Source organism: Sceloporus occidentalis, unplaced genomic scaffold (assembly GCF_023333645.1).
Source record: "Sceloporus occidentalis isolate IW3139 unplaced genomic scaffold, rSceOcc1.0.p SCAF_4, whole genome shotgun sequence".
Taxonomy (NCBI): Eukaryota; Metazoa; Chordata; class Lepidosauria; order Squamata; family Phrynosomatidae; genus Sceloporus; species Sceloporus occidentalis.
In genome coordinates this window covers 140,259,049-140,283,637 of record NW_028316984.1, presented here as the reverse complement: position 1 = coordinate 140,283,637, position 24,589 = coordinate 140,259,049, and the positions used below count along the sequence as shown (strand labels likewise).

Here is a 24,589-nt window from a genome sequence, read left to right as displayed (position 1 = left end):
AACTCTTCATCGGAGTGGAAAGGGGTACAGCCGGCATGTGCATAAAGGAATTTACACAGGCAACACGCTCTGGACTGGAGACTGGCATAGACAGGGAAAGGGAGAGATTTTAACTACTGGAGCCACTCTGTGGCAAAGCACTCTTTCCAAGAATTGACTTCAGATACTCCTCTCCCTCCTTCCCCAGAGGCATGTCTCCCCACAATTGTTCAAACCACTCCTCACAAATATTGTTTCTTCTGCTACCTCTTCTCTCAGCTTGTGTGACAAAAGAAAGCCGAAGCAGCAACTCAAACCCACCAGCCAAGTCCTGGCAAAGCTCACAAAGCTTAAGCGGAGTCCCAAATCTGAAACAAGCTCCTTTTTGCCATCACTTCTCCCCCCCCCCCCACATGCACTAGCACCTCACTCCAATGTGTCAGTCTGTCTCAAAATGGTGATGCTCCAAGCCACAAAAATGATGCCCTGCACCCAAGCGTTGCGAGAATTTCCCAAAGTTTCTCAAAGCTATATTTTGAGGGCTCCATAAATTCAAGGTGTTCTTGATTATGACGGTTAACTGTAATGGAACATGAACATGAGAGACCTAATTTTCAGGTATGCCATTCCTGCATAGCATGTCACCTCCATGCTTGTGATTGCAGTTATATGATGATCAATTGCTGCTTTGTCAAGATGGGGTTGTAGAAACATTAAGCAGTTATGGCTGATGCCTAAATGGTACATCATGGATTTTCCCCACATATTACATGAGATCAACTTATAGTAGGCATTAATCACCTCTGATGCATTATCTGACATTCTTAAAACATTCTTAAAACTGTTTGTAAAGTGAGAGAGGTACTGTTATTTGATTTTGTAAAATGTCTTCTCAGAGGATGTTCCACTACAATCTCAGAGGGTTGCTGTGAATTTCTATGATGCTGGATGAACAGAAAAGGATGAAGGTGTGGAACAGGCCAATCTCCCCACCTGGAACCCACCAGGAGCCACACTGAGGGCAAAAATGCCCCCCTCCCAGGAAAAACAAACAAAACAAAACCAGAATGGTCAGATTTGGTAAAAATGATTTTACATACATACATACATACATACACACACACTTGTCCCTCCATATTCACCAGGGTTAGGGGCACAAGATCCCCGTGAATATGGGAAAACAGCAAATAACAAAGACACCATGTTTTTTCCTGAGAGGACACCTAGGTCCTCTAGGTCCTCCAGTGCAACTCTGTGGTCAATGTCTGATAGACATTGACCATAGAACTACACTGGAGGAGCTACAAATGCCTAGTAGAGTATTCCTTCTAGGAATCTCTAGGTCTTTCAGTGCAACTTTTAACTAAAGTTGACCATAGAGTTGCATTTGAGGAGCAAGTTATTCCTAGAGAGAATATATTAATCAAATCCACAAATATCAAATCTGCAAATATGGATGGATGAGTGTGTGTGTGTGTGTGTGTATGGAGGGGGGGCTGCAAGTTGAATTTCCAGTCCTGGAAGCTGCTAGGAGTTCAGCTTCTGTTGCAAAAATTAAAAATGGTACAGTGTAAGGTCAAAGAGAACTAAGAGGGAGCCCTAAGATCATAAAGAAGGCCTTGGAGGCCACATGCTGTCCTCATGATTTCCCCTGCCCAATGTGGTGCTAACGGCTTATGAAATAGAGGATGTTATTGACAATTAATACTAGAATTAAGATTGCCAGGTCCAGAGACTCTCTTCTCTTCTTCAGTGATCAGGGCAAAGGGGAGGATTCTCAGGGGGAAAGTACTGTTATGAAAGGTATGTACAAGACACCTTTCCCTTATTTGTTAGGCTTCTGTAAAAAATAATAATAATTTGAATTGAGGCAGAACAGATTATAGTCTTCAACTCAGCACGCACAATTTTAATAAATGAAGTACTTTGTGATTAGCCTTTATTAAAATGTTTCTATAAGCCTTATGGTTGTTGTGTACCTTCAAGTCATTTACGAATTATGCCAACCCTAAGGTGAACCTGTCATAGGGTTTTCTTAGGAAGAAGGGGGTTTGCGATTGCCATCTTCTGAGAGTGAGAGTGTGTGATTTGCCCAGCTTCACCCAGTGGGTTTACATGGCTGAACCGGGATTAAAACCCTGGATTCCAGAGTCATAGTCCAACACTCAAACCAACATAATGTTAATATTTACTTTCATTTTTAATTTGCTGTCCTTGCAAGTAATTCTGGCAAAATTTCAAAACATTACTTAAAATCCCTCCCTCTCTCCCCACAAAGCAGAGATATTTGTGACACTTTTTAAGAACTAATAAATTGTGGAAGGAGCTCATTGTAAGAAAGGCTCTTCTATCAGATGTATGACGGTGCACCTGATCAGCTTTTTCAGGCAATGTTGTGGTTTCTGAGGTAGGCAAGGGCCTTTACAAACTTCAATAATATATTTCTTAACTCCTCAAGGTGCTATTGGACTTTGGGGTTGTCTGCACAGGGCAAAAGGCAGGGGTTCCACCCAGGCTTGTGTAATCTAATTCAGATGATGCAAGCCAAAATCCGGGGGGGGGGGGGGGGGGAATCCAGCCTGATTCTGCCAGACCAGACAAGTTGGAGCCTGATCCTGGGGTGAGCTACTGATACCTCAGGGTAATTTACCGTTGGTTTGCTGTAGAGTTTCTTGGAAATTCTGTAGCAAACTCTAGCTGTATACATGCCCCCCTGTGCTCCTTGTGTTGCAATGCATTGCTCCACCTGAGAAGCCTCCCCATTGCTGCATCTGATGCAGAAACGGGGAGTTTGGCCATGTGGGTGTACCCAGGTGCCCCATTTCCATGTCAGATGCAGTGATTGTGTGTGTGTGGGGGGGGACTTTTCAGTCAGAGCAATGCAGGTCAAAGCAGGGACAGCTATGTAAACATCCCCCATCCCCATATCAACCTAGGTACCAACCTCGGTACCTAGGCCCATTGCTCAATCATAGAATCATAGAATCATAGAATCGTAGAGCTGGAAGAGATCACAAGGGCCATCCAGTCCAACCCCCTGCCATGCAGGAAATCACAATCAAAGCATCCCTGACAGATGGCCATCCAGCCTCTGTTTGAAGACCTCTAAGGAAGGAGACTTCACTACACTCCGAGGGAGTTTGTTCCACTGTCGAACAGCACCCCAACATGAGTTATTTTACAAATGATAAGCATGGCTATTCACTTCTCAAAGCATTTATTTTATTGTGGGTGTCAAGCTGAGGAAAGAAGGAAAGTGGATTCACTTATGCTCAAACAATTTAATATACCTTTACTCGCTTATTTCTTTAGGGCCCTTTTCACAGTTATAGCACTTATTCCACTTTAACTGCAGTGACTGCATCCTATGGAATCCTGGGGTTTTGCAATTTAGAGGTGGACTAGAACTCTCTGGCTGAGAATTTTAAGTACCCCTTCCTAAACTTCAGGATTCCGTACAATGTTGCCATGGCGGTTAAAGTGGAGTCATAGTGCTAAAACTGAATAATGTGAAAGGACCCTTAATATTAGCAGCTCAGTTGAATGTCTGAAGCAATGTCATTGAAAAGCAGTCTTTCTGAGGTGAAGCATGAGTAGGCATTTCTCCTGATGGCTTACTCATGCAGGCCTTACTTGGTGCCACAGTTATCAAGTGATGAGTAAATATGTGTGATCATGCAGAGGTGAACACAAAACAGTCTTATTTTCCATCAGAGGCTATTGATATGTAATCAATATGGGGTTGTAATGTGTGAGATGAGATCCTGAATCATGTGGGTGGAACACATATACTTGGCTCACAATTTTTCATTCCTTCCATCTGTCAGATGTGCTGGGATTGCCATTTACTAGTCAAGGAGGAAGCCCAGTAGGAGGTGTTCCCAGAGCACAGTAGCTGGGTAAGTGGGTGGAACCCAAGCAGTGCCTAGCTCCTGGAAGTAGAGAGATAGTATCACCCTCCTACATTTCCAAAAGGCAGCTGGGGTTTCAGGAAGAGGAGGAGGAGGTTAGCTCTATTCCCGCAAATGCAGAACTTCAGTTGGGTCTCCCCATACTGTCCCAGTTTAGCAGGGAGAGTCTGGATTAATCCTCTGTTGTTCCACTTTTTCATTTGCTTTTAAAATACCCCTATTTCTCTCTCCTCTTCCCACTTCCCCCTTTGTCTCCAGCATACCTGAATTCCTTCAAACTGAAAAGTTGTTTGCACTTATTTCAGCAGGGGAGAAATAGAGAGAGGGGGGAAGAATTGCCCTTCCCAGTGGGGATAAGCGAAAGCAAACTCCTAGTTTGTATTTTCTTTCTCCTTAATCCTGTTTGTCATTTTGGCTACATGTGTCCTGGATTTTAACCTGTGAGTTGGAGGGTTTGCTACTTGGTTGACTCTCTCCCCTCCTCCTGGTCGATAAATAATCATGGCAGTTGTTTTGACTTGGAGGGCCTGAACTACTGAAGTACTGCTCAGTTTAGGTTCAAGGATATGCTAATACTAACTGAAAGTAAAGTTATAGCTTTATTGATGACAAACAGATGGGAAAGGATGCAGAAACAGAAAACATAAGCAGAATTCTCACATCATTTTGGCTTAATGCTGACACAGCTTCAAGTGCCGATGGTCTCCAGGTCTGCACTGCTAGATGATATTTTGTTTTCTTAGATCTTCACTGAGTAACCCAGAGTACAATGGTGTTATGTAAAAAGGACTTTAAAGCAAATTAGTTCATACGTGTGTGTAGTTATATTGTAATAAATGTGTATGGGTGAATGAGAAGCCCAGTTACTAAACTCCTTCTGTTCTAGGGCATACCTGTGAGACCTCAAGAAGGATAATAGAAAATATTAAAATCACTCTATGAAAAGGTTGGAGGCAGGGGGGACTTTAAAAAAGGTTGGAGGCAGGGGGGACTTTAAAAAAAAACGCTTTATGTGTCATGAGGTATGCATTTAGTAATTATTTTCACTTTCAAAAATTCTATATGTATTTCCACCCAGTCTGGTAATGGATTTAAAGACCTAGAAATGTATACTTAAGCTGTAAGTGTTGAGGCACATGCTGCAAAGTAATTGCACATCATAGGGGGAGACGTTGAAGAGGTTTATTTATATACTGTACAAGAACAAAGCTGGGGGGGAATGCATTTTACATAATTTGCTCTTACCTTTTATTTATCCCTCTCCAGAAGAAAGGGTAAAGTAATGATAATGACCCTCTTCTGTTTTACCTTATATTCTACCAACACCCTGCTTCCTTGTCTGATGCCTCTAATTAAATCTGTTGGTGGAATTTGTCTTCCTTATGCACATTGTTTGCTGGATCAGGGATTGGTGGCTTAGGCTGCATCTACACTGTATAAATAATACAATTTGATACCACTTTAAGTGCTGTAGCTGCATCATGTGGGATCCCAGGATTTATAGATTTGCAAGGTCTTCGGCTTTCTCTGCCAAAGAGTGCTGGTGCCTTACAAAAGTACAAATCTAAGGATTCTAAACTATGGAGCAAAAGCAATTTAACTGCGGTCAAACTGCATTATTTCTGCAGTGTAGATGTGCTCTTAGACTGGTGGTGGCTGCTGAGCATGGATACTGTCTTATCCACACTACATTGCTTTTCAAAGGCATGCAGAACTTGGATGCCAAACCAAGCAAGAACTGTAGTGCATCAGTCATCTGTACTGCACCCATCCCAACCTCTTTTCTGTATTTAAGGTGGGGTAGAGACCGCCCAAAAAGGGTGGTCTGCCCATGCCTTGTTTTGCTGTGCAAGGAAGCTGCAGTGGACAAACCGCGCGGCTTCCTCACACAGCAAAAAGAACCCGTAAAAAGCAGGTTCTTTTTGCGGCACCATAATGACACCGCAGTGCGCCATTATGGTGCCACGATATGCGGACACTAAATGTTCGTCATGTCAAAATGGCAGTGCCCATCTGTACAGGTAACTGCCATTTTGATGCCCTCATCATGTGTGAGGGGTGAGGGGCGTCTGGAAGCATCGCCCCTTGCATATGACGAGGGCGCCCTATAGCACCCATCTGTCCAGCGCCTTAGTTTTTTAAGAGGCCTATCATGCATCTTCTGTATTACTAGTTCAACTGGTCTGTGGCCTTCACGTTCATATACTCCTACTGCACAAACACAACAGTTGGCACTAATTATTATAATGTGTTGGCATAGTGTTTTGCATGTCATACAAGTCCTTGGTGTAGTCATAGCCAACCAAGATGAGTACACACTTCCATTTGCATATGGTAAACTGATGGTTTTGAGCTTTCTGTACATGCTGGGCCCTGATGTTCAAGAAATGGATTTGCTTATTTTTGGCTGGCTGATAAACAGGGATGTTCAGAATCAAACTAGATGTTCAGCGAATGCATATTCCTCATAGTGAGAATGTTTTCTCTCCCATAGTGAGATTTTCTCTGAGATATATGCCTCAGCAATCATACAAAGCAAGTGTAAACATCTGAGAAAAATCATGCAGAATAAAAGATAGCTTTCACCACTGGGAGGAGCACTTGTCTCCCCCCACCCCAACATGATAAATGTCTTACATTTACCTTCTGTGAATTAGGTAAGTAGTCTCTTGAGATGCAAACATTTAATCAGATTTAATTCTTACCCAGCTTTGACAATGTCAGAGTAGCTCTGTATAGCCCTGATTCTGAAAATGAAGCAATAATTTTCCACACAACACATATATTCTTATATTCTCTCTCTTCCAAAATGCATTTTATTCCACACTATTCTTTCTACTAGGTTTTTCCTCCAGATGTATTGGACTGCAGGGTTTTTTTGTTTTTGTTTTTGTTTTTTTGCCTCCCCAGCCAATGTCTCTGCTGTGACATGATGAGAGCCATAATCCCATAAATACATAAAACCACAATAAAAGGTTTTCTGACCATTTTCTCTCCCTGGCCATCTCAGTGCTGTGATAATCTTTCCTCTGTATAGTACTCGGGCAGTAACATGGCGATTTCCAAGGGCCAATTGTCAGCTTCAGAAACAGTTCTTATTGTGAGAAATAAATGACTGCTTTTTGTCATTAACTTTCCACTGTTGCTCAGTGAACCACTCAGACTGCATATTGTTTTCTTAGAGCAAATGGGGATATCTGAAGAAAGAAAAACCAGAGCACAGAATAGCCATCTCTCTATGTTCATTGTCTTCCTTCTTTGCATTCCCTGGACACACAGAGGAACTTCCAATGAACAATTCAGATATTATTTGAGTCCCCCCTCCATTTGCAATTGTGCCTTTACTTCCATTGATTTAGCACAAACATTCCAAACTCTACAGGTATAAGTGGGTTAATTTACAACCACTGAAACAGTTATATATGGATTAAAAATGATTTTCTCCTATTATATTTCTAAAGTGAGGTGGTGATAGTGAAAGATAAAAGGCTAAAGTAATGTTATTAGAGATAAACATGATGCATGAAAGGCAATTACACAAGAAGGTCTGACCCCATTTAGCTTGCAGCTGAGGAATCTGGGAGCTCCATTTCCTTGGTTATGGGAAATAACTCAGACCTACATGGTAGCAGCTTTGCATTATAACTGTAGAACAAGGTGTTCAAGAGTGAGACTATGTTTGTCCAGGGGATGTAATGTTGGACTCCAATTCTCATTATCCACAGCAACATGCTCATGATACTAATTTAACAACATTTGGGATGTCACAGTTTCCTTACCTCTGGTCTAGAGAACAGAGTGACTTGACCATGTATCCTATAGAGGAAAGTTTAGGACTGGTGCACTTTTAGTTCAACTTGGGTTTAAAGATAAGAATGAAAAGTAGAAGCTGTCAAGTTGCTCATCAGCAGTTAGCATCTGGATTGCAGACTGAACAGGTTCACTATTCACAGTTGTCGCCACTATCACATGGAGGTCCTTCCGTGTGGTAAATGTCACGCAAGCGCAGCCCAAACGTCAAGCAAGCGCCATGGGTGTGATCCCCCATGGTGCTTCAGAAGTGTAATCGCAGCTCCCACTCCTTTCCCGTCATGCACTCGTAACTGGGGGAGCCTCCTGGAGTACTTTACTTATTAATAGGATAAATGTTGCATGATCAGACCCTTCTCCCTTAAGCTGGATTCCTGTAATAAGCAGGTTGACTGCAAAGCCAATGTCATTAATTTCTTTAAACACATTTGTAATTAACTTAGGGTGAGAAAGACTGACAATAAATGAAAGTAATTTATCAGAATGGGAAGGCAATGTACTTATTAAAAATAACACTGTTCATATACCTGAGGGAAAATAAATACACTTATGGAAGACTTGAACTGTAGCAACAGATATTGCAGTTGCTCCCTATTCTGTTTTGATACAAAGTTGGATTTTGTTTGTTGTTCCCTGGAAGGCTTGGGCCCACAAGGACCCACCCCTGTAACATGAGAAAGCATCAGAATAGGATATTGCTGACCTGAGAACCCTATGATTTGTCTGCAGTAAGCTGTATTTTTGTCTGGAAGTCCACAGGATAAAACACTGTTAGATTTTTTTAAAAAAGCTATTAAGAAAACAGTTCAACATCATAGCTCCCATTTTTCTCCTCTGCGATCACATTTTTCACAACAGGATCAATGCAATCCAAGTAGATAATGGTAGAATTGTCCTCTTCCTCTCCTCCATCCCACCTCCCACTTCCCTGCCCCAGGCTGCCTCACTGAAATCAATGTGGCACTGGCTCTAATAATGATTTTGGCTGCTTTTCAGCCCTCATGTCATGAATGGATTTTCCCAACCTTATTTGAATTATGTATCTATGTATTTTGAGCTACATTTTACATTTTTTCAAATCTACTCATGAATAAAAATAGACTTCATGGTTTGTTTGTATTTTTAAATGAAATATGAACCTTTAAAGAAAACAAAATAATACAAACTTCTGTCCATAAATGCATCCCTAATTTCAGTCCATGAGAAAAACGATCATGTCATTCTCTGGTTTAAATGCAGCAAGAAGTGAACTTTGCTCTTGGACAGGTGGAAGAGAAAGAATTGGGTGTCATCTTGGTCCAAAACACACTGCAGAAATAATCCAGTTTGAAACCTCTTTAACTGCTCAGGGCCTAGGTGCAAAGCTAGGGAATTCTGGGAACTGCAGTTTTGTGATGAGACATTTAGCCTCCTCTGTCAGTAAAATCTGGTGCCACATTAAACTACAATTCCCAGGATTCCCTAGCACTGAGCCAGAGCAGTTAAAGCAATCTTAAACTGGATTATTTCTGTGTGTTCTTTGGACCAAGATGACACCCAATTCTTTCTCTTCCACCTCAATCAAAGGAAGCTGTTTCCATTCTAAACCAGTTCCTACTGATAGTAATGAACTGCTTGCAAGCAAATAAATTGAGACTTCATCCAAGCAAGACAGAGATGCTCCTGTCCAGCTGAAATGCAGGTCAGAGAATAGAGATTCATCCTGTGCTTTCATGTTCCTTGAAGATGCAGGCCCACAGTTGGAGTATACTCAGCCCCAAACCTGTGTGGTCACATTTTGACAATGACTTCAAGTCTATTTGCATAATTAAAATTAGTATGACTTGGCCAGCATGACATATGCCTTGGGTATAACCTGCTTGGATGTCTGTCACATAATTTTTGGGGGGACAGCCCTTGAAGAATATTCAGAAATGTCATCTGGTTCAACAAGCTGCACTCAGATTGTTAGCAAGGGTTGATTACAGGGAGCACATACTTCCCTTGTTACCAAAGTTCCATTGGCTATCAGCCTGTTTCTGAGCATAATTCAAAATGCACCTTATGGCATATTAAACTGTATACAACCTTGTCCTAAGTTGTCTGAAGGACTGAATCTTTCCATATGAGCCTGCCTGATGACTAAGATCATTGGAAGATGATCTTTCACAGGCATACTTAGTGGGAACACAAGAGCTGCTCCCAGGCTTGGAATGCCCTTCCAGACATTAGGGTCCAAGCTTCCTCTTTGATGTCCTTTCTATTCCAGTTGGCAGTAGCAGAGGCTGCTTCTGCCTATTATTATTATTATTATTATTATTATTATTATTATTATTATGCTTTATTTATATAGCACTGTAGATTTACACAGTGCTGTAAATACAGTCAGTAAAATAGATAAAAATAATCATACTATGAAATAATAGCATTATACATATAAAATAACCTATATAAATAAAAATGTAAATGTTTGTTTGTTCAAAATCTCAAATCTCTGAATGTTCTTCACCGATTGCATTGACATTTTGACACAATGTTCAATTCGAATACACACATGTTTTTATATACCTACTATGCTTTTATATACCTACTTTGTTTTTGTATACCTACTATTATATAGATGTCACACCTGTGACAGGTAAAATATGTTTTTTGAAAAACAGTGCCATCTGTTGGACATAACAACAACACTGATCATCGCAAGATTTGCCTGGAAACATCAGATCATTTGGGAATGCATTCATATTGCTTGTAGGAGATTTCAGGCAAACATTACCTGCTATTCGTCAATTGACATAATAAATGCTTGCCTGAAATACTCCACTTTGTGGCGACACGTAAAGACGTTAAAATTAACTACAAATATGCATGTCCACCTGCAAAACGATCAGCTGAAATATTGCTGGAAATTGGAAATGGAAAGATGCCAATTGATATGACTTCAGGATGAATTTCATTACCTCATAACTTCTTTAAGCTTTAAACTACACAATTTAGTGATGTCAAAAGAAGAATTGGTTGAAAAAGTATTTCCCAATATTCAAACCAATTATAAGAATCACGGTTGGCTGAGTGAACAAGCTATTCTTGCGGCCAAGGACAAAGACATCTATGAACTTAACAATATTATTCAGCCTAACATTCAAAGCGAGGCAGTCACATACAAGTCCGTCAACACTGTTGTGGAAGCAGATGAAGTAGTTATTTATCCAACAGCATTTCTGAATTCACTCAATCTGCCAGGGATGCCACGACATGTACTGCAATTGAAAATCGGCATTCCAATTATCATGTTGCGCAATATCAACCAGCCAAAGCTTTGCAATGGCACGCGACTTGCAGTAAAAAAATTAATGAGCAACATCATTGAAACAATAATCTTGACAGGACCTTTCAAAGGTGAAAATGTCCTCATTCTTCACATTCCTATGATTCCAACAGATATGCCATTTCAGTTTAAGAGATTGCAATTCCCAATTCGATTAGTGTTTGCAATCACCATCAACAAAACTCAGGGCCAATCTTTAGAATTTTGCGATTTAGATCTAGACACGGATTGCTTCTCACATGGACAATTATATGTTGTGTGTTCTAGAGTCAGCAAACCAGACAATCTCTACACAGACAATGCAACAATAAATAATATTGTATACCCACAGGCATTGTGAAATTAAATATTTCAGAAACGTGCACTTTCTCTTTTCTTTCTTTTCCATTTAACCAGACTGAGCCACAGCAACACGTGGCTGGGTACAGCTAGTACATAATAATACATGAAAGAGTTCAATAAAATAAGGCAGGCAACAAATTAAAAACAAAGGCCTGTTACAGACAGCCAAAATAAAGCTGCTTCGAGTCACAGTGGAGGTATGGTGTTTCAATGATGCATGCGTCCTAAGAGTCCAGAAGCCACACCAAAGCCACACTCCAGTATGGAGTGTGGCTTTGGTGCGACTTCTGGACTCTTAGGACGCATGCATCATTGAAACACCATACCTCCACTGTGACTCGAAGCAGCTTTATTTTGGCTGTCTGTAACAGGCCAAAGTATAACAATCGCACAATGCCTGGGAATGCTTCCCTGAACAGGATGGCCATCGTTTTCTTCTTCCTCCTCCTCTTCTTCTATCCTGCTTTTTCCTCAACGCAGCTTACAGTTACAAACGTAAAAATACAATTAAACAATTAAAAAAATTAAAACCAGGTTGAACATACAACATTAAAACATACACGCATACACACCAGCATAATAATTAGCAACATCCAGAGCATTTTTAAAGACCAACTTCATATAATCACTCATCAAATGCCTGTTGAAATAGAAAAGTCTTTACTTGTTCGCCAAAAGAAAGTAGGGAGGGTGCCAGTTTAACATTTCTGAGAAGGGAGTTCCACACCCAGGGGTGCAGCCACTATGAAGGCCCTCTCCCATGTTTCCACCAGATGTGACGTAAAGGGCTTTTTGTTTGTCATACTATGGCCCATTACAGACGGGTGTAAAGTACATCCTGGGGACGTTGTAGGGTTAGGGAAAGTGCATGCCTTACGTACGCACCTAACCCTAGTATGTCCCCAGGACATAAAAAATGGCGGCAGCCTATACACATAGGCGCTGCCTTTTGCTGCTTCCCCGCAGCCTGGAAAGTGGCAGATTGGGGCCTCAGAGGCTGCCACTCTGGCAGATGAGGCCCTGATCCGGCGGGGAAAGGAGCGCCTACAGGCCACCCCAAAGGGGTGGTCTGTAACGCGCCTCCCTTTATTCTGTGATTTTAAATTAATATTTTACATAATTTGAAGACGATAGACAGTTTAATACTATTTTAGTTTTAATTCTAAAAATATCTTCAGATACAGGTTGTTTCATTTGTACTTCTCTTTATTTTGTAAGCCACCTTGAATCCCAATCTCAGGGGATAGGTGGGGTATAAGTGATTGATTTACTGATGCTGGCTGGAACATTCTGGAAATTGTAATCCAGAAAATAACTTTTCCAAGTTTTGGACAAGGTGCTTAAACATCCTAGGCCAGATAAATTATCCCTTAGGTGCCTCTGGGAGTAAAAATGCACTTACAATAAATTAAATCCTACTCTTTCCTGTCAACAGCAGAAGTACCTGCCACATTCTGTCTAATGTGAACTGTGTTAGACTGGATCATTTTGAGCCTGTGAATACTGATGAAGTGGACAAGCTGCTTGGAAGTGTAAGGAAGATTACTTGCCCTCGAGATCCCTGTCCACCTTGGCTGACTGCCCAGGGAGGGGATGCAGTATTAACCATACTTCAAATCATTATCAATGCATCCCTCAGGGAGGGGATATTTCCATCTAAACTTAAACAAGCAATGGTTAAACCACTCTTGAAAAAACCCTCCCTTGATCCCCTGATTAGAAACAACTATAGGCCGGTCTCCCTGTGACCATTCTTGGGCAAGGTGATTGAGAGGGCAGTTGCCTTCCAACTCCAGGCTGTCTTGGATGAAGCTGATTATCTAGACCCGTTTCAAATTGGCTTCAGGGCAAGTTACGGAGTTGAGACTTCCATGGTCGCCTTGGTCGACGATCTCCGTCTGGGTATCGACAGGGGAAGTGTGACCCTGTTGGTGCTCTTGGACATCTCAGCGGCTTTCAATACCATAGACCATGATATCCTTCTGGAACGCCTGAAAGAATTAGGTATTGGGGGCATTGTGCTCCAGTGGCTCCGGCCCTACCTCTTGGGCAAATTCCAGATGGTGATGCTGGGGGACAGCTGCTCTTGTAAGAGAGAGCTGACATCTGGCATCCCTCATGTCCCCCATGCTTTTCAACATTTACATGAAACCGCTGGGAGAGATCATCCGGAGACACGGGCACAGTGCTATCAGTATGCTGATGACACCCAAATCTACCTCTCCGTGTCTTCGACTGCTGCAGTGACCAAGGATGGCATCTCTCCTCTAAATGCCTGTCTTGAGTCGGTAATGGGCTGGATGAGGGAAAACAAGCTCAAGCTGAATCCAGAGAAAATGGAAGTACTTGCGATAGGAACCCCTGGCCCGGGTGGGGAGTTTTGTCAACCAGTCCTGGATGGGGTCACACTTCTCCTAAAGGACGAGGTTTGCAGTATGGGAGTGCTCCTGGATTCGTCTCTACAGTTGATGTCCCATGTGGAGGCGGTGGCCAGGAGTGCCTGGTATCAACTTTGATTGATATGCCAGCTGCACCCCTACCTGGCTCAGGGGGACCTTGAAGCAGTGGTACATGTGCTGGTAACCTCTCGTTTAGATTTCTGTAATGCGCTCTGTAATGGGGCTACCTTTGTACCAAGTTCAGAAGCTTCAATTGATCCAAAATGCTGCAGCTAGATTGGTCACAGGAACATCAAGATCGGATCATATTACACCAATATTAAAATCTTTACACTGGCTGCCAATTAGCTTCTGGGCGCAATACAAAGTGTTGCTCATTACCTTTAAAGCCCTACATGGCTCCGGCCTGAGTTACTTAAGGGAACACCTCTCCCTACACAATCCGCCCCGCACACTCAGAGCCTCAGGGAAGAAATTGCTGGAATACACAAAAACCAGACTGGTCAGTACTTTCCACAAAACATTTACAGCTGTGGCCCCTAAATTATGGAATAACTTACCGGAAGAGATCCGTCTTATTACCACACTAGAAGCCTTTAAGAAGGCATTAAAGACGGATCTTTTCCGGCGGGCATATCCACCCGACCTGTTATAGTTAAATATTCCCATTCCAATTTGATAATGTGGAAACAGACGACTATTTGGATGTTTTAGTTCACCTAGAGCAACACTGCTGGCTGATTAGTATTGTATGTATTGTTAAATAATACTGTTTTTATTCTATTGTGCATTTTGTATTGTTGATACTGTTGTGATCCCACCTCGATCTGCAGGGAGAGGCGGGAAATAGAAATAAAATTTTATTGTTATATTATTATTATTATTATTATTATTATTATTATTATTATTATTATTGCTTTTTGACAGAAAGGGTCCAAGTATTCTATACATGTAGCTCAGAAGATTAAAACACAGAGTGAAACTGTGCCTGGATTGCCCTACTCCAGTCCTGGCTAAACCCTTGAGCAGACTCATTGCTCAGGTTGTGAGGGGCAAAAGATTTCCCCAAACTGCTTCTCTCTCATGCACATAGCCCTGGATCTATTTTATTGCCATCAAGGTCCTTTAAAACAAATTGGATTTTAAAAGTATAATTATAAACAACGGACCAAATAAAAAGAGAGAGAGAAAAAAGGAAAGAAAAAGGAAATAAGGGCATACATAGGACCGGAACATAGGCTTGGAATATACATTAATATAAGTTTGGCATATACATTAATACAAACATGTCCTGCATCCTGTTAGTGATATACATACGTGTAAAGTGCACTCATGTGTTTATTAGAACAGGGCAGAAGGGGCTGTTTTCTAGCCCCTTGAACCCTGTCCAAAACCTCCCGGCTCCCAAACCCTATAGGGCCATTGATACAGGGAGGGACGGAAGCGACTGGACAGCAGGGGCTGTCTCTTCATTCCCTGCAGTTTGCATACAAGAGAGTTATGTACAAGGGTTGTTGTCTTTTGTTTTCCACATATGAGGAAGTGGCAGAATATAGTTGGAAGGGAGAAGGTTAAGCAGTTTCCACTGGGTTTCTTAAAAAATCAAATATTCTGTGTGCTTTCTAGTTCACCAGATAGCTGTGTGATAGTAATCAAATGCCCCCAGAGATGTACTGAGGGTTGTTCCAAAGAACTAAGAGGTGTTTGCACAGTTTAGTCATGCACAGCCCTGAACGGCTCCTGCAGTTCTCTGGAGATGAGGTGAAAGGAGGACAAAGTGGATGCTTTGATTCATCTGCTCTGCTTTCAGCTTTCTCGATGAACTTCAAAGGGAAAGCCTGACATCTGAGGCAGACATGATCTCAGTTCATTTCCCTCTACTTGCACTGCCTTCTTTAAATTGTGACCCCTGCTGTGTGACCAGTGTCAGAGACGAGGCCACCTGCCTCCACTCCATTTCCCCCCTCATGTCCTTGGATCCTCCTATAGCCAGGCAAGGCTAGTTACCATCCCTTCCGTCTCACAGCCCAGCTGTTTATGCTGAAAAGTAGGTGTTGTGTTTTCATTCTGTTGCTCTTCACTTTAAGCCCTCATTTTTTTCGAGTGGGAAGTACGGCTGACTCTGCTATAAGGTAAACTGAGGCAACAACTTCAGGTAGCAGATCTGAGGCATCATGAAAGGACACCAAATGTTTAATTATCTAATATATTATTTCACTGCCTGAAAGTGATGGTGAGATTTCTTGCTTTATGGTCATCCCCCACTGAAACCTTTTGATATTATGCATTTTGGCCTGAGGATGGGATGTCTAGAAAAAATTCAATTTTTCTTTTTTTCCCCAGAAGAAAATTGAAATTTTCAGAATAATTTAAAAAATGTACAATTAACACCTTTACAAATTTCTTTTAAAATATTATATAATATTGACTGGCATGTTTGTTATATGAAAAGAAGAGTTTATTCAAACAACAATTACAAATTGAATTTTTTTGGGGGGGGGGGGGGAGAAAGCAGCCAGAATAATTACAAAGTATTGAAAACTAGGTTGGTGTTTTTTAAATATTAAATTGCAGTGGGTGGGGGTGGGGAGAAGGTTGCAACCTATTTAAAATATGATATGGAAGTTTCCAGGAAAGGCAGTGTATGCTCTGCTCCCCTCTTTTTGCCAGAAATGGGCTATCCAGAGAGAGTCAAGTGGAAAGGGGCTGCTAAAACAGCAGAGAAGGAAATGCATGCTGCCCATCTCAGACATAAGAAGAACTGATACAGACAACCCCAGTGGGACCCAAGTCAGCTAGAGTCCACTAACATGAAAATCTGCCGGCATATGTGGGTAGGCTGCAAATGCATATTTGCCCATGCAGTTTGTGTTTGTAGTGTTTTGGTTCAATCACACCTGCCTCCAGAGAAGTGTAGTAGGAATGCTCATAAGTGGGAAGAGCACTACATGTTCTGCTCATCTCCCTCCCTTTGCTTTCATATATGCAGAACGATGTGACATTCATATTAGAAAAAGCCTGCATAATAAGGGGTATATTGGGATTAGTAGTGCCTTCATAGACTAGGTGACAGATGGGTGAGAGACTGCCAGGGCTCAGGTCATATGCCAGCCTTTGCTCCTACAATGGGAGCATTAATTTCCCGGCCAGAGACCAAGAAGCATTAAGGGAGCTTTCTGGCAGGGGAGCAGACATGTAAAGCTGGGGGGAATTGCTGGCAAGGCACTTGGAATTAGAGGCTTTGTGCTGTTTGAGCTAAGAGCCTCCCTTCCTCTAGTAACCTTTGGGATTTCTGTGTTGAATAATAAGGCAACTCTAATATTTTTTTAAGGGACTGTAGCATTCATTCAAAATGCATCTCTAGATACTTAGAGAGTTAATAGGGTTTGCAGAATCATCAATAATGCAAGGAGAAAGGCAAAGAAAGTGGATTAAGTATATCCACTAGCAACACACTAGTTGATACTATGAAATATCAGGGCCACCCAGAGACAGGAGGGTATGTATATAATCCAGATGGTAAAAAACTGTCCCTCTGAAGACAGTGAAGCATGGGGGTTTGTAAAAAGTAATTTGCCCAATTAGCTGACAGAAACTGTGTGTGTGTGTGTGTGCACGCTGACCAATCCATTATTACCAGAGCTAGGCAAATTCTATAACTGCAGCCAATGTGGTATAGTAGTTTGAGTACTGGACTAGAACTCCAGGAGACCAGGGTTAAAATTCCTTTTCAGTCATGCAAACCTACTGGATGATCTTGAGCAAGACACATTCTTTCAGCCTAATAAGAGGAAGGCAATGGCAAACTGCCTCTGAACAATTCTTGCCAAGAAAACTCTATGGAGTTGATCACACGAGGGAAATCCCATGCAAAAATGGGATTTAATAACTGGAGGAAACCCGCAAAACTGGATTGATTTTCACACATGTTATTAAATTGGTGTTAACCCAAACAGAAAGTAGACAAAAGCCACTCTTTACTTGAGGGATTTTCCGAAAGTAAAAAGGAGCGGCTTTTGTCTACTTTCCATCTACTTTCCGTTCGGGTTAACACCACTTTAACAATGACATCATGTGAAAATCAACCCAATTTTGCCTTTTTTTTTGTCTGATTTAAATCCGTATTTCTGCACAGGATCTCCCCCATGCGCTAAACTCCTATGATAGCATTGCTGTAAGTTAAAGTCAACTTGGATAGAGGAGGAGGAAGAGGAGGAGCTGCTGCCTATAACTGCAGCAATTGATATCAATATACTGAGAATCTTTTTTAAAAGGCTTACAGAATATTTCCTAGAAATAAAGTATACACAAAGGAATATGAATATTTTAAAAAGGGCTTAAATGCACATTATTGGAGGGGAAATGCTTTATTCACCAGGAAAACAATTGTGAAAATTAGGTAAACAGCACAAATAAATTTGAATTAGAAAAAGCGTGAAAAAATGGGTGCAAATTTCAGTGCAGAGGGGAAAAATTGTTGTTGTTAACTGCCTTGAAGTCAACTTCATGGCAGCCCTATGAATGAATGACCTCCAAGTCACCCGATCCTCAGCGTCCCTGCTCACAGACTTAATGGCTGTAACTTCTGATTGCATCTATTCATCTGGAATGTGGTTTTTGTCTTTTTCTATTGCCCTCCATCTTACCAAGCATTATAGTCTTTTCTAGCGAGTCCTTTCTTCTCATGATATGGCCAAAATACAGTAACCTCAGTTTAGTCATCTTTGCGTCTAGGAAGAATTCAGGCTTGACTTGCTCTAGGAAACATCCAAATACAAAAACAAGGATGAGAAGAAAATGAAGCGGAATTTACTGCCTCAGCTTGAGAATTATGTGAGGTATAAACATAACAAAATTTGGGCTCACATGGTACAGAAGCTGGATAGTTAAAGTAGTAATAGACAACTCTGGCCTAGTGCAGACTGAGGACATCTTACAGTCAGACCACTCAGATGCTGTGCAATTGAGACAAAGACTGTAGTCAGCAAAGCAGAACTTTTAGCTCTTCAACCCAGTGAGCAAGCGTGACTGTGAAATCCTATGCATATTTACTCAAAGGCAACTCCCATAGAAGTCAATGGGGTTTACACACAGAATTGCATCCTAAATTACTTTCTCTGACATGGAACTATACAATGTTTTGGGCCTTCAACTTCCATTAACCCCCAACCAGTACAGATAATGGTTTGCTGCCCTGGTATTTAGAGTCCAACAACATCTGGAGAATACCATGTTCAGGAAAGCTGGCCTAATTCAACCATAAGTTTGGTCAGGTGGGCATTATCTCTTGTTATTAACTATGCTAGCTAGAGTCGATGACAACTGCAATGTATAGAGGATCATAGGTTGGCCAGTAGATGTAATCGATAGACCTCTCTTTCAGATGACTCCACCTACAGAGGAGAGGGAGAGGCTGGCTGAGGTGAAAGATTTGTCAGTGATGATTCCTTATTTCTGGAATGCCCTCCCCAGGTTTCATGGTCCCTGCTAGTTCAATCCTGTTTGGAAGATGATCTGACACTGCCTGAATCAAATGACACAGAAGAGCAGTCTAAGTCCAGGGAGCCTTGAAGTAGAATGGGGAGGGGATGACTGGATGCTGGGGCCATGGGGAGAGATGGACATTTAAGTCTCACCTTGATGCAGATACCCCACCCCCCCAGCTGAAGGGTGGAACTAAGAGACTACTTAAATCTGGACAGTGCAAATACCTAAAGGTCCAGGATCAGTTGCCCACAGATGTGATGTAGTGGCTTGAACTAGGACTCTGGAGATCATGATTCAAATCCCAGCATGGCCATGTCACACTCTTTCAGCCTCAGAGTATGGCAATGGCAAACTCTGTCTGAAGAGCCTTGCCAAGAAAACTCCATCATAGATTTCCCTTAGGATCACCATAAGTCAGAAATGACTTGAAGGTACATAACAACAACAACAACAACACAGGCTGCTGCCACACTGCAGAATTAATGCAGTTGACATGGCTTTAAATACTGTGGCTAAGTGCTATGGAATTCTGGGATTTGTGGTTTAATAATAATAGGATTTATTTATATGTCGCCCAATCACTGGGAATCTGGGTGGCTTACAACAGAGGGGATAATACAAGGCAATAACAGTGAACATGAATTAAAAAACAAATGTAACATAGCAATGCATTAAACAATAACAATAAAATAAGATAGTGATTAACAATAGCAATAAGTAACAAAAATACATAGCAATTATAGCAACAATAAAATTAACAAAGCAAAATACATAACAACAGAGCAAAACAAGTAAAAAGAAATTATATAATATAGCAAATGTAACTCTAATGGAATGCAATGCAATAATACAATACAACTCGAATACAGTATAACACAATACACATAATTCCCCCTCCACTCCACTTCAAATATACAACAAAAACTCTAAATATAACAATGACAAAAACTAGAATAAATCATTAAAACCATTAGTCAAACAATCAAAACAATCAACCTCCACCTGAACCTCCATTGCCTTTTGAGGCTCTGGGAGGATGGTGGGTGGAGTGAGGCAGTGGTTTGTTGTAGCACCAGAGTGCTCTGACAGACAAGGATAAATACAAAACTACGAAGCCCAGATTTCCATGGCATTGAACCATGGCAGTTAAAGTGGTGTCAATCTGCATTAATTCTGCAGTGCAGATACAGGATTATTCCACTTGAGAAATAAGTGCTCCTCATAAATCAATGACTAATCATGAGTAGATCATTCCTCAGAGGATATTGATGGCCAAGCCTATCATTGTGTTCTGGACAAGGGCTCTGAAGACTGAGGCTTCAATGCCTGCCATTCGAGGTACAAAGTTCTGGGATGGTGTTTCTGTGTTAGTGATATGAGCTTTTGACTGTCTAGTTCATAAACACCACACCCATGGTGAAGGCAGATTGGACCGGCTTCAGACTTTGCTACTGAACTTGGTGCTTTGTTAGTTAGTTTGTTTTCTAAAACAGAAGTGGAGTTGCAGTCCATTAGCATCTAGAATCCAGTAGCATCTAGATAGGGCTGCACTTTTCCCAACCTTGGTCTAGAGGAAAATAGTAGTAAAGCTGACCTGACACCTCCAACCATACCTTTCATCCTATATGTGAAGAAAAATGTATTGTTATACATGTGTTTTATGCTGCTTCCGGCTTCTTAATTCCTCTTATTTTTATGATGCTCCTCAATGTTTGTTGTTTTTGTTGGTTTCTTGTGACAAAATGCAGATTACCTAATAACCAAATTCGTTGACCAACCCACAAAGGAAAAACAAAAATAGATTCCAAATCCCTATTAGGTTTGTTGTCACATTTTGTAAGCCCGACTTGGAAAGACAGGCTTTGAAGAGGAGGGAGGATACAAAATTATTAAATATGTAAACCTAAATGCAGGTCAGGAGTCAATAGCCTATGAGGACAGGGCTCTACAGCTCAAGGCTTGTCATTTAAAAGATCTTCAAAGCCTGTTGTCAGAGTAATCACAGTAAAAGCTTGACTCCAAAGACTTTCTCAGCAGCAGCTGGACAAGCTAAGCTATGATGTCATAATCCTGTCTGCCAATGCAGGAGGGCATTTTCAGTCTCTTTCTAGGATTTCAGGACATTTTGACACCCAGCACCACCTGGCGGGCAATACTGTTATGTGTGTCCAAAGTGACACAATGTCACTTCCACTTGCTATTTTGGACAATCTGTGGCAAATTTTAAAGATTTCTTTTTTCAAATAAGACAAATTTAGAGGTGGAATTATTATACGAGTTAAAACTTGTCACTACTGTTTAGATATATGATCGTGTATCATAAAATAACATTAGAACAATAATGTTTGAATACGTTACAGTAGGAAGAAAGGATGATCATGCATCAGACCTAGAGGAAGTTTATTTGAAATAGTATTTTACGTTAGCATGTAAATTCAATTGTATATCACTTGAATGAAATGTATACATTTGTAGAAAAAAATAAAGTTTTTGTTTAAAGATTTATTTTGTGTTTTGAGGAGATGATGGGAGTTTGAAGGGTCAGAGGAAGCAAATCACTATTATTTTAATTAAATATTTCTATTCAACAATTTTTTTATCCACCAAATTTTTACATATCATATCATCATATTTTCTGATACATAGCCAATTCTATTTCGTTCCTCTCTGTTTCATTTATTTTTTCGTCTTTTGATGTGGGGTTTCTATTCTCGTCTTCTTATCTTCTCCTCCTCCTCCTTTTCTTTTCTCTTGTCCTTTTACAATTTAATCTGTTTACTATTGTATTTATTCATACAAACATTGGAAGCAAATCACTATTGTGGAACATTTTGGGCAGTTTGAGGGCAAAAAGCCATGCAAAAATCACCCGAAGTTTTTGTTAATTAGTCTGGGGGCTTAGAAGGCTTCTGAGGGGCTTCATGGGCCACATTTGAGGGTCCCAAGGGACACATGCAGCCCAAGGGCCATACCTGCCCACCCTAAACTGGAGTGATGACTCTTCACACACACACAAACACACACAAATACTGATTGAGCTGCTGTTGATAACACATTGAAACGCGCAATAAATTTGTGGGAGGAACCCATTCCAATCTGATATGGGGATGTTTGCAGACTTTCAGCATAAGGGTCAAAGGGTTTTCCTGGGTCTCAGCTTCCTGGACTCTCTGTGTGAGGATTCACTCTGGATTCCCTTGGGGCATCTTAAAAGTGTAAGTGCTGAAAAAAAATCATACCGGGGATGGAACAAATATTGCTAATTATTCACTGCCAAGTTGAGAAATGGCTTTCTACATGTTGCTGGATTGCATCTTCCACCATCCTTCTCTATTGGCTCTTCTTGCTAGGACTGTTGGGAAATGTATTTCAAAAAATCTGGAATGTCTGTGCACTTCCCACTGTTGTTCTAGAAGGCTTTCTTCTAAATATACAGAGGCTGAGGGTTAAGCTGTTCTTGAGGCATGCTTTTATTTTTGTGCAATTTTATTGTGAATATTTTATAGGCTATGTTTATATTATATAAAATTTATAAGGTTTTTTGTGTTAAATGTTTTGCAACTGCAACCTTACCACAGCTTTCAGGATAATGGGAGGAGGTATAACAAAATAAAGTGATAAATAGAGATTTGCAAACACTGTTTGTTCTAATAACATTTCCAAATCTGTCTCCCTCCCCCTTTCTCTAGTATTGGATAAATGAATACACCTCCACGTTGGGTATTGGAGTCTTCCACTCGGGAATTGAGATCTATGGCAGAGGTATGGTATTTTCTGTTAGTTGTGTTGAAAATGGGTGGAAATGTTCACTGTGCTGAATGGTGAAAAGGGCAGGGGAAGTTCTCTGGGCTGTCATCTATCATAGCCAGGTGGTTTCCACTTAAAGGAAAACTATATCTTCCTATACGGAGCTGTTTATTCAGTTTTCGTCTGCTACACAGGTAGCAGTTGCCATATGTTAAAATAAACAAAGACAGATTTGTAGCAGTGTGGTGCTGAAAGCAACTATGGGATACAATTCTTAGCTGCTGTCCAGGATTTTAAATAGGAAAAAAACCTGTGGATGTAATCATGTGCATTGAAGTTGCAACCCTGAACCTTGCAGCTGGACAAACTTTATCCTTGCATGTTATGCTCATTTTTTCCCTAGAGCCCTGATACTCATCATCCAGATTTTGGTCCAAGAGGCAAACACCTTTTGAAAGAATCTTAAGCTCAGTAGTTCTGAATACCCAAACTCTTGCCAAGCTCTCATGTCTTCCACATGTCACTTGCAGTTCAGTAGTAGAATTGTAGTCAGCAGGGGAGCCATTTTGCAAGTCCTTCAACTTAGCAGGGACATGCTTGCTTCACCCTCTATGTATTGGACTCCAATACTCATAAACTCCCAGCCGGCATAACTGGAGATCACCACTAAAGCTGTTTGATACCACTTTAGCTGCCATGGCTGCAGTGGCATCACTAGGGTTGGTGTCACCCAGTGTGGTAACTTGTGTTGTCAACCCCCCATTGACCTCCTCCTATACCACTCCATACAGAATCCTTAATGTTTTTTGTACTAATGGCCCGGTACAGACAGGCCTATGGGGCGCCCTTGTCATGTGCTAGGGGTTGGCTGAGGGCCCTCTGCCCACATGGGCCTCAACCCTAGCACGTGACGAAGGCGTCAAAATGGCGGCACCCTGTACAGATGGGCGCTGCCATTTTGACGCAATGGACGCTTAGCGTCCGCACATTGCGGCACCATAATGATGTTGCGAGTGTGCCACTGGCACACTGCGGCATTATGGCACTGCAAAAAGAACTCGCTTTTTGAAGGTTCTTTTTGCTGTGTGAGAAAGCCGCACGGTTTGTCCACTGCAGCTTCCTCGCGTAGCAAAACAAGGCGCCGGCAGGTACTGGGCCAATGTTACTTATAAATCGTAATTCTCTTATCTCACTGAATATAATGGTAATAATTCTGACATAAACAACTAGTAAAATTAAAATTATACCTTTAAATTACAACATCATACGTACAACCTAAATGTATTTACATGTAATAGTTTCATGTGATTAAAGTTAAAATTTGGTAAGATGTGATGTTTTGGGGAAAATTATATATATATATATATATATATATATATATATATATTAAATTAAAAAATATTTTTAAAAAAATCTGAAAGTTTTTCTCACAGTCAAGGCTGTATATGGAAGGGTCTCTTGGCATTCTATTCACTATAAATTCAGAATGCTTAAGGTCTGCTTAAGACTTCTGAAACTTTTTAACAAATCTGATACACTTAGGTTGTGCCTGTGGGCATGGTCCTCTGAATCTAGGGAGGAGAGGTCAGAACAGATCTAGCGAAAGA

General features: G+C 41.1%; 1 protein-coding gene across 5 annotated transcripts in view; it reads left to right on the top strand.

Annotated features, from left to right (window-relative positions):
- Positions 1-24,589, top strand: part of LOC149314714 (deubiquitinase DESI2-like) — an 84,235-nt gene that overhangs the window by 42,597 nt on the left and 17,049 nt on the right. For all 5 annotated transcript variants that reach the window (XR_016280958.1, XR_016280957.1, XR_016280959.1 and 2 more), the window contains one exon: positions 22,925-22,997. Coding sequence is in view for 2 of the 5 variants with exons in the window: in XM_089521782.1 (XP_089377908.1) it covers positions 22,925-22,997 (73 nt within the window). In the remaining 3 variants the exon portion in view is untranslated. The remainder of the gene's footprint in view (positions 1-22,924; positions 22,998-24,589) is intronic.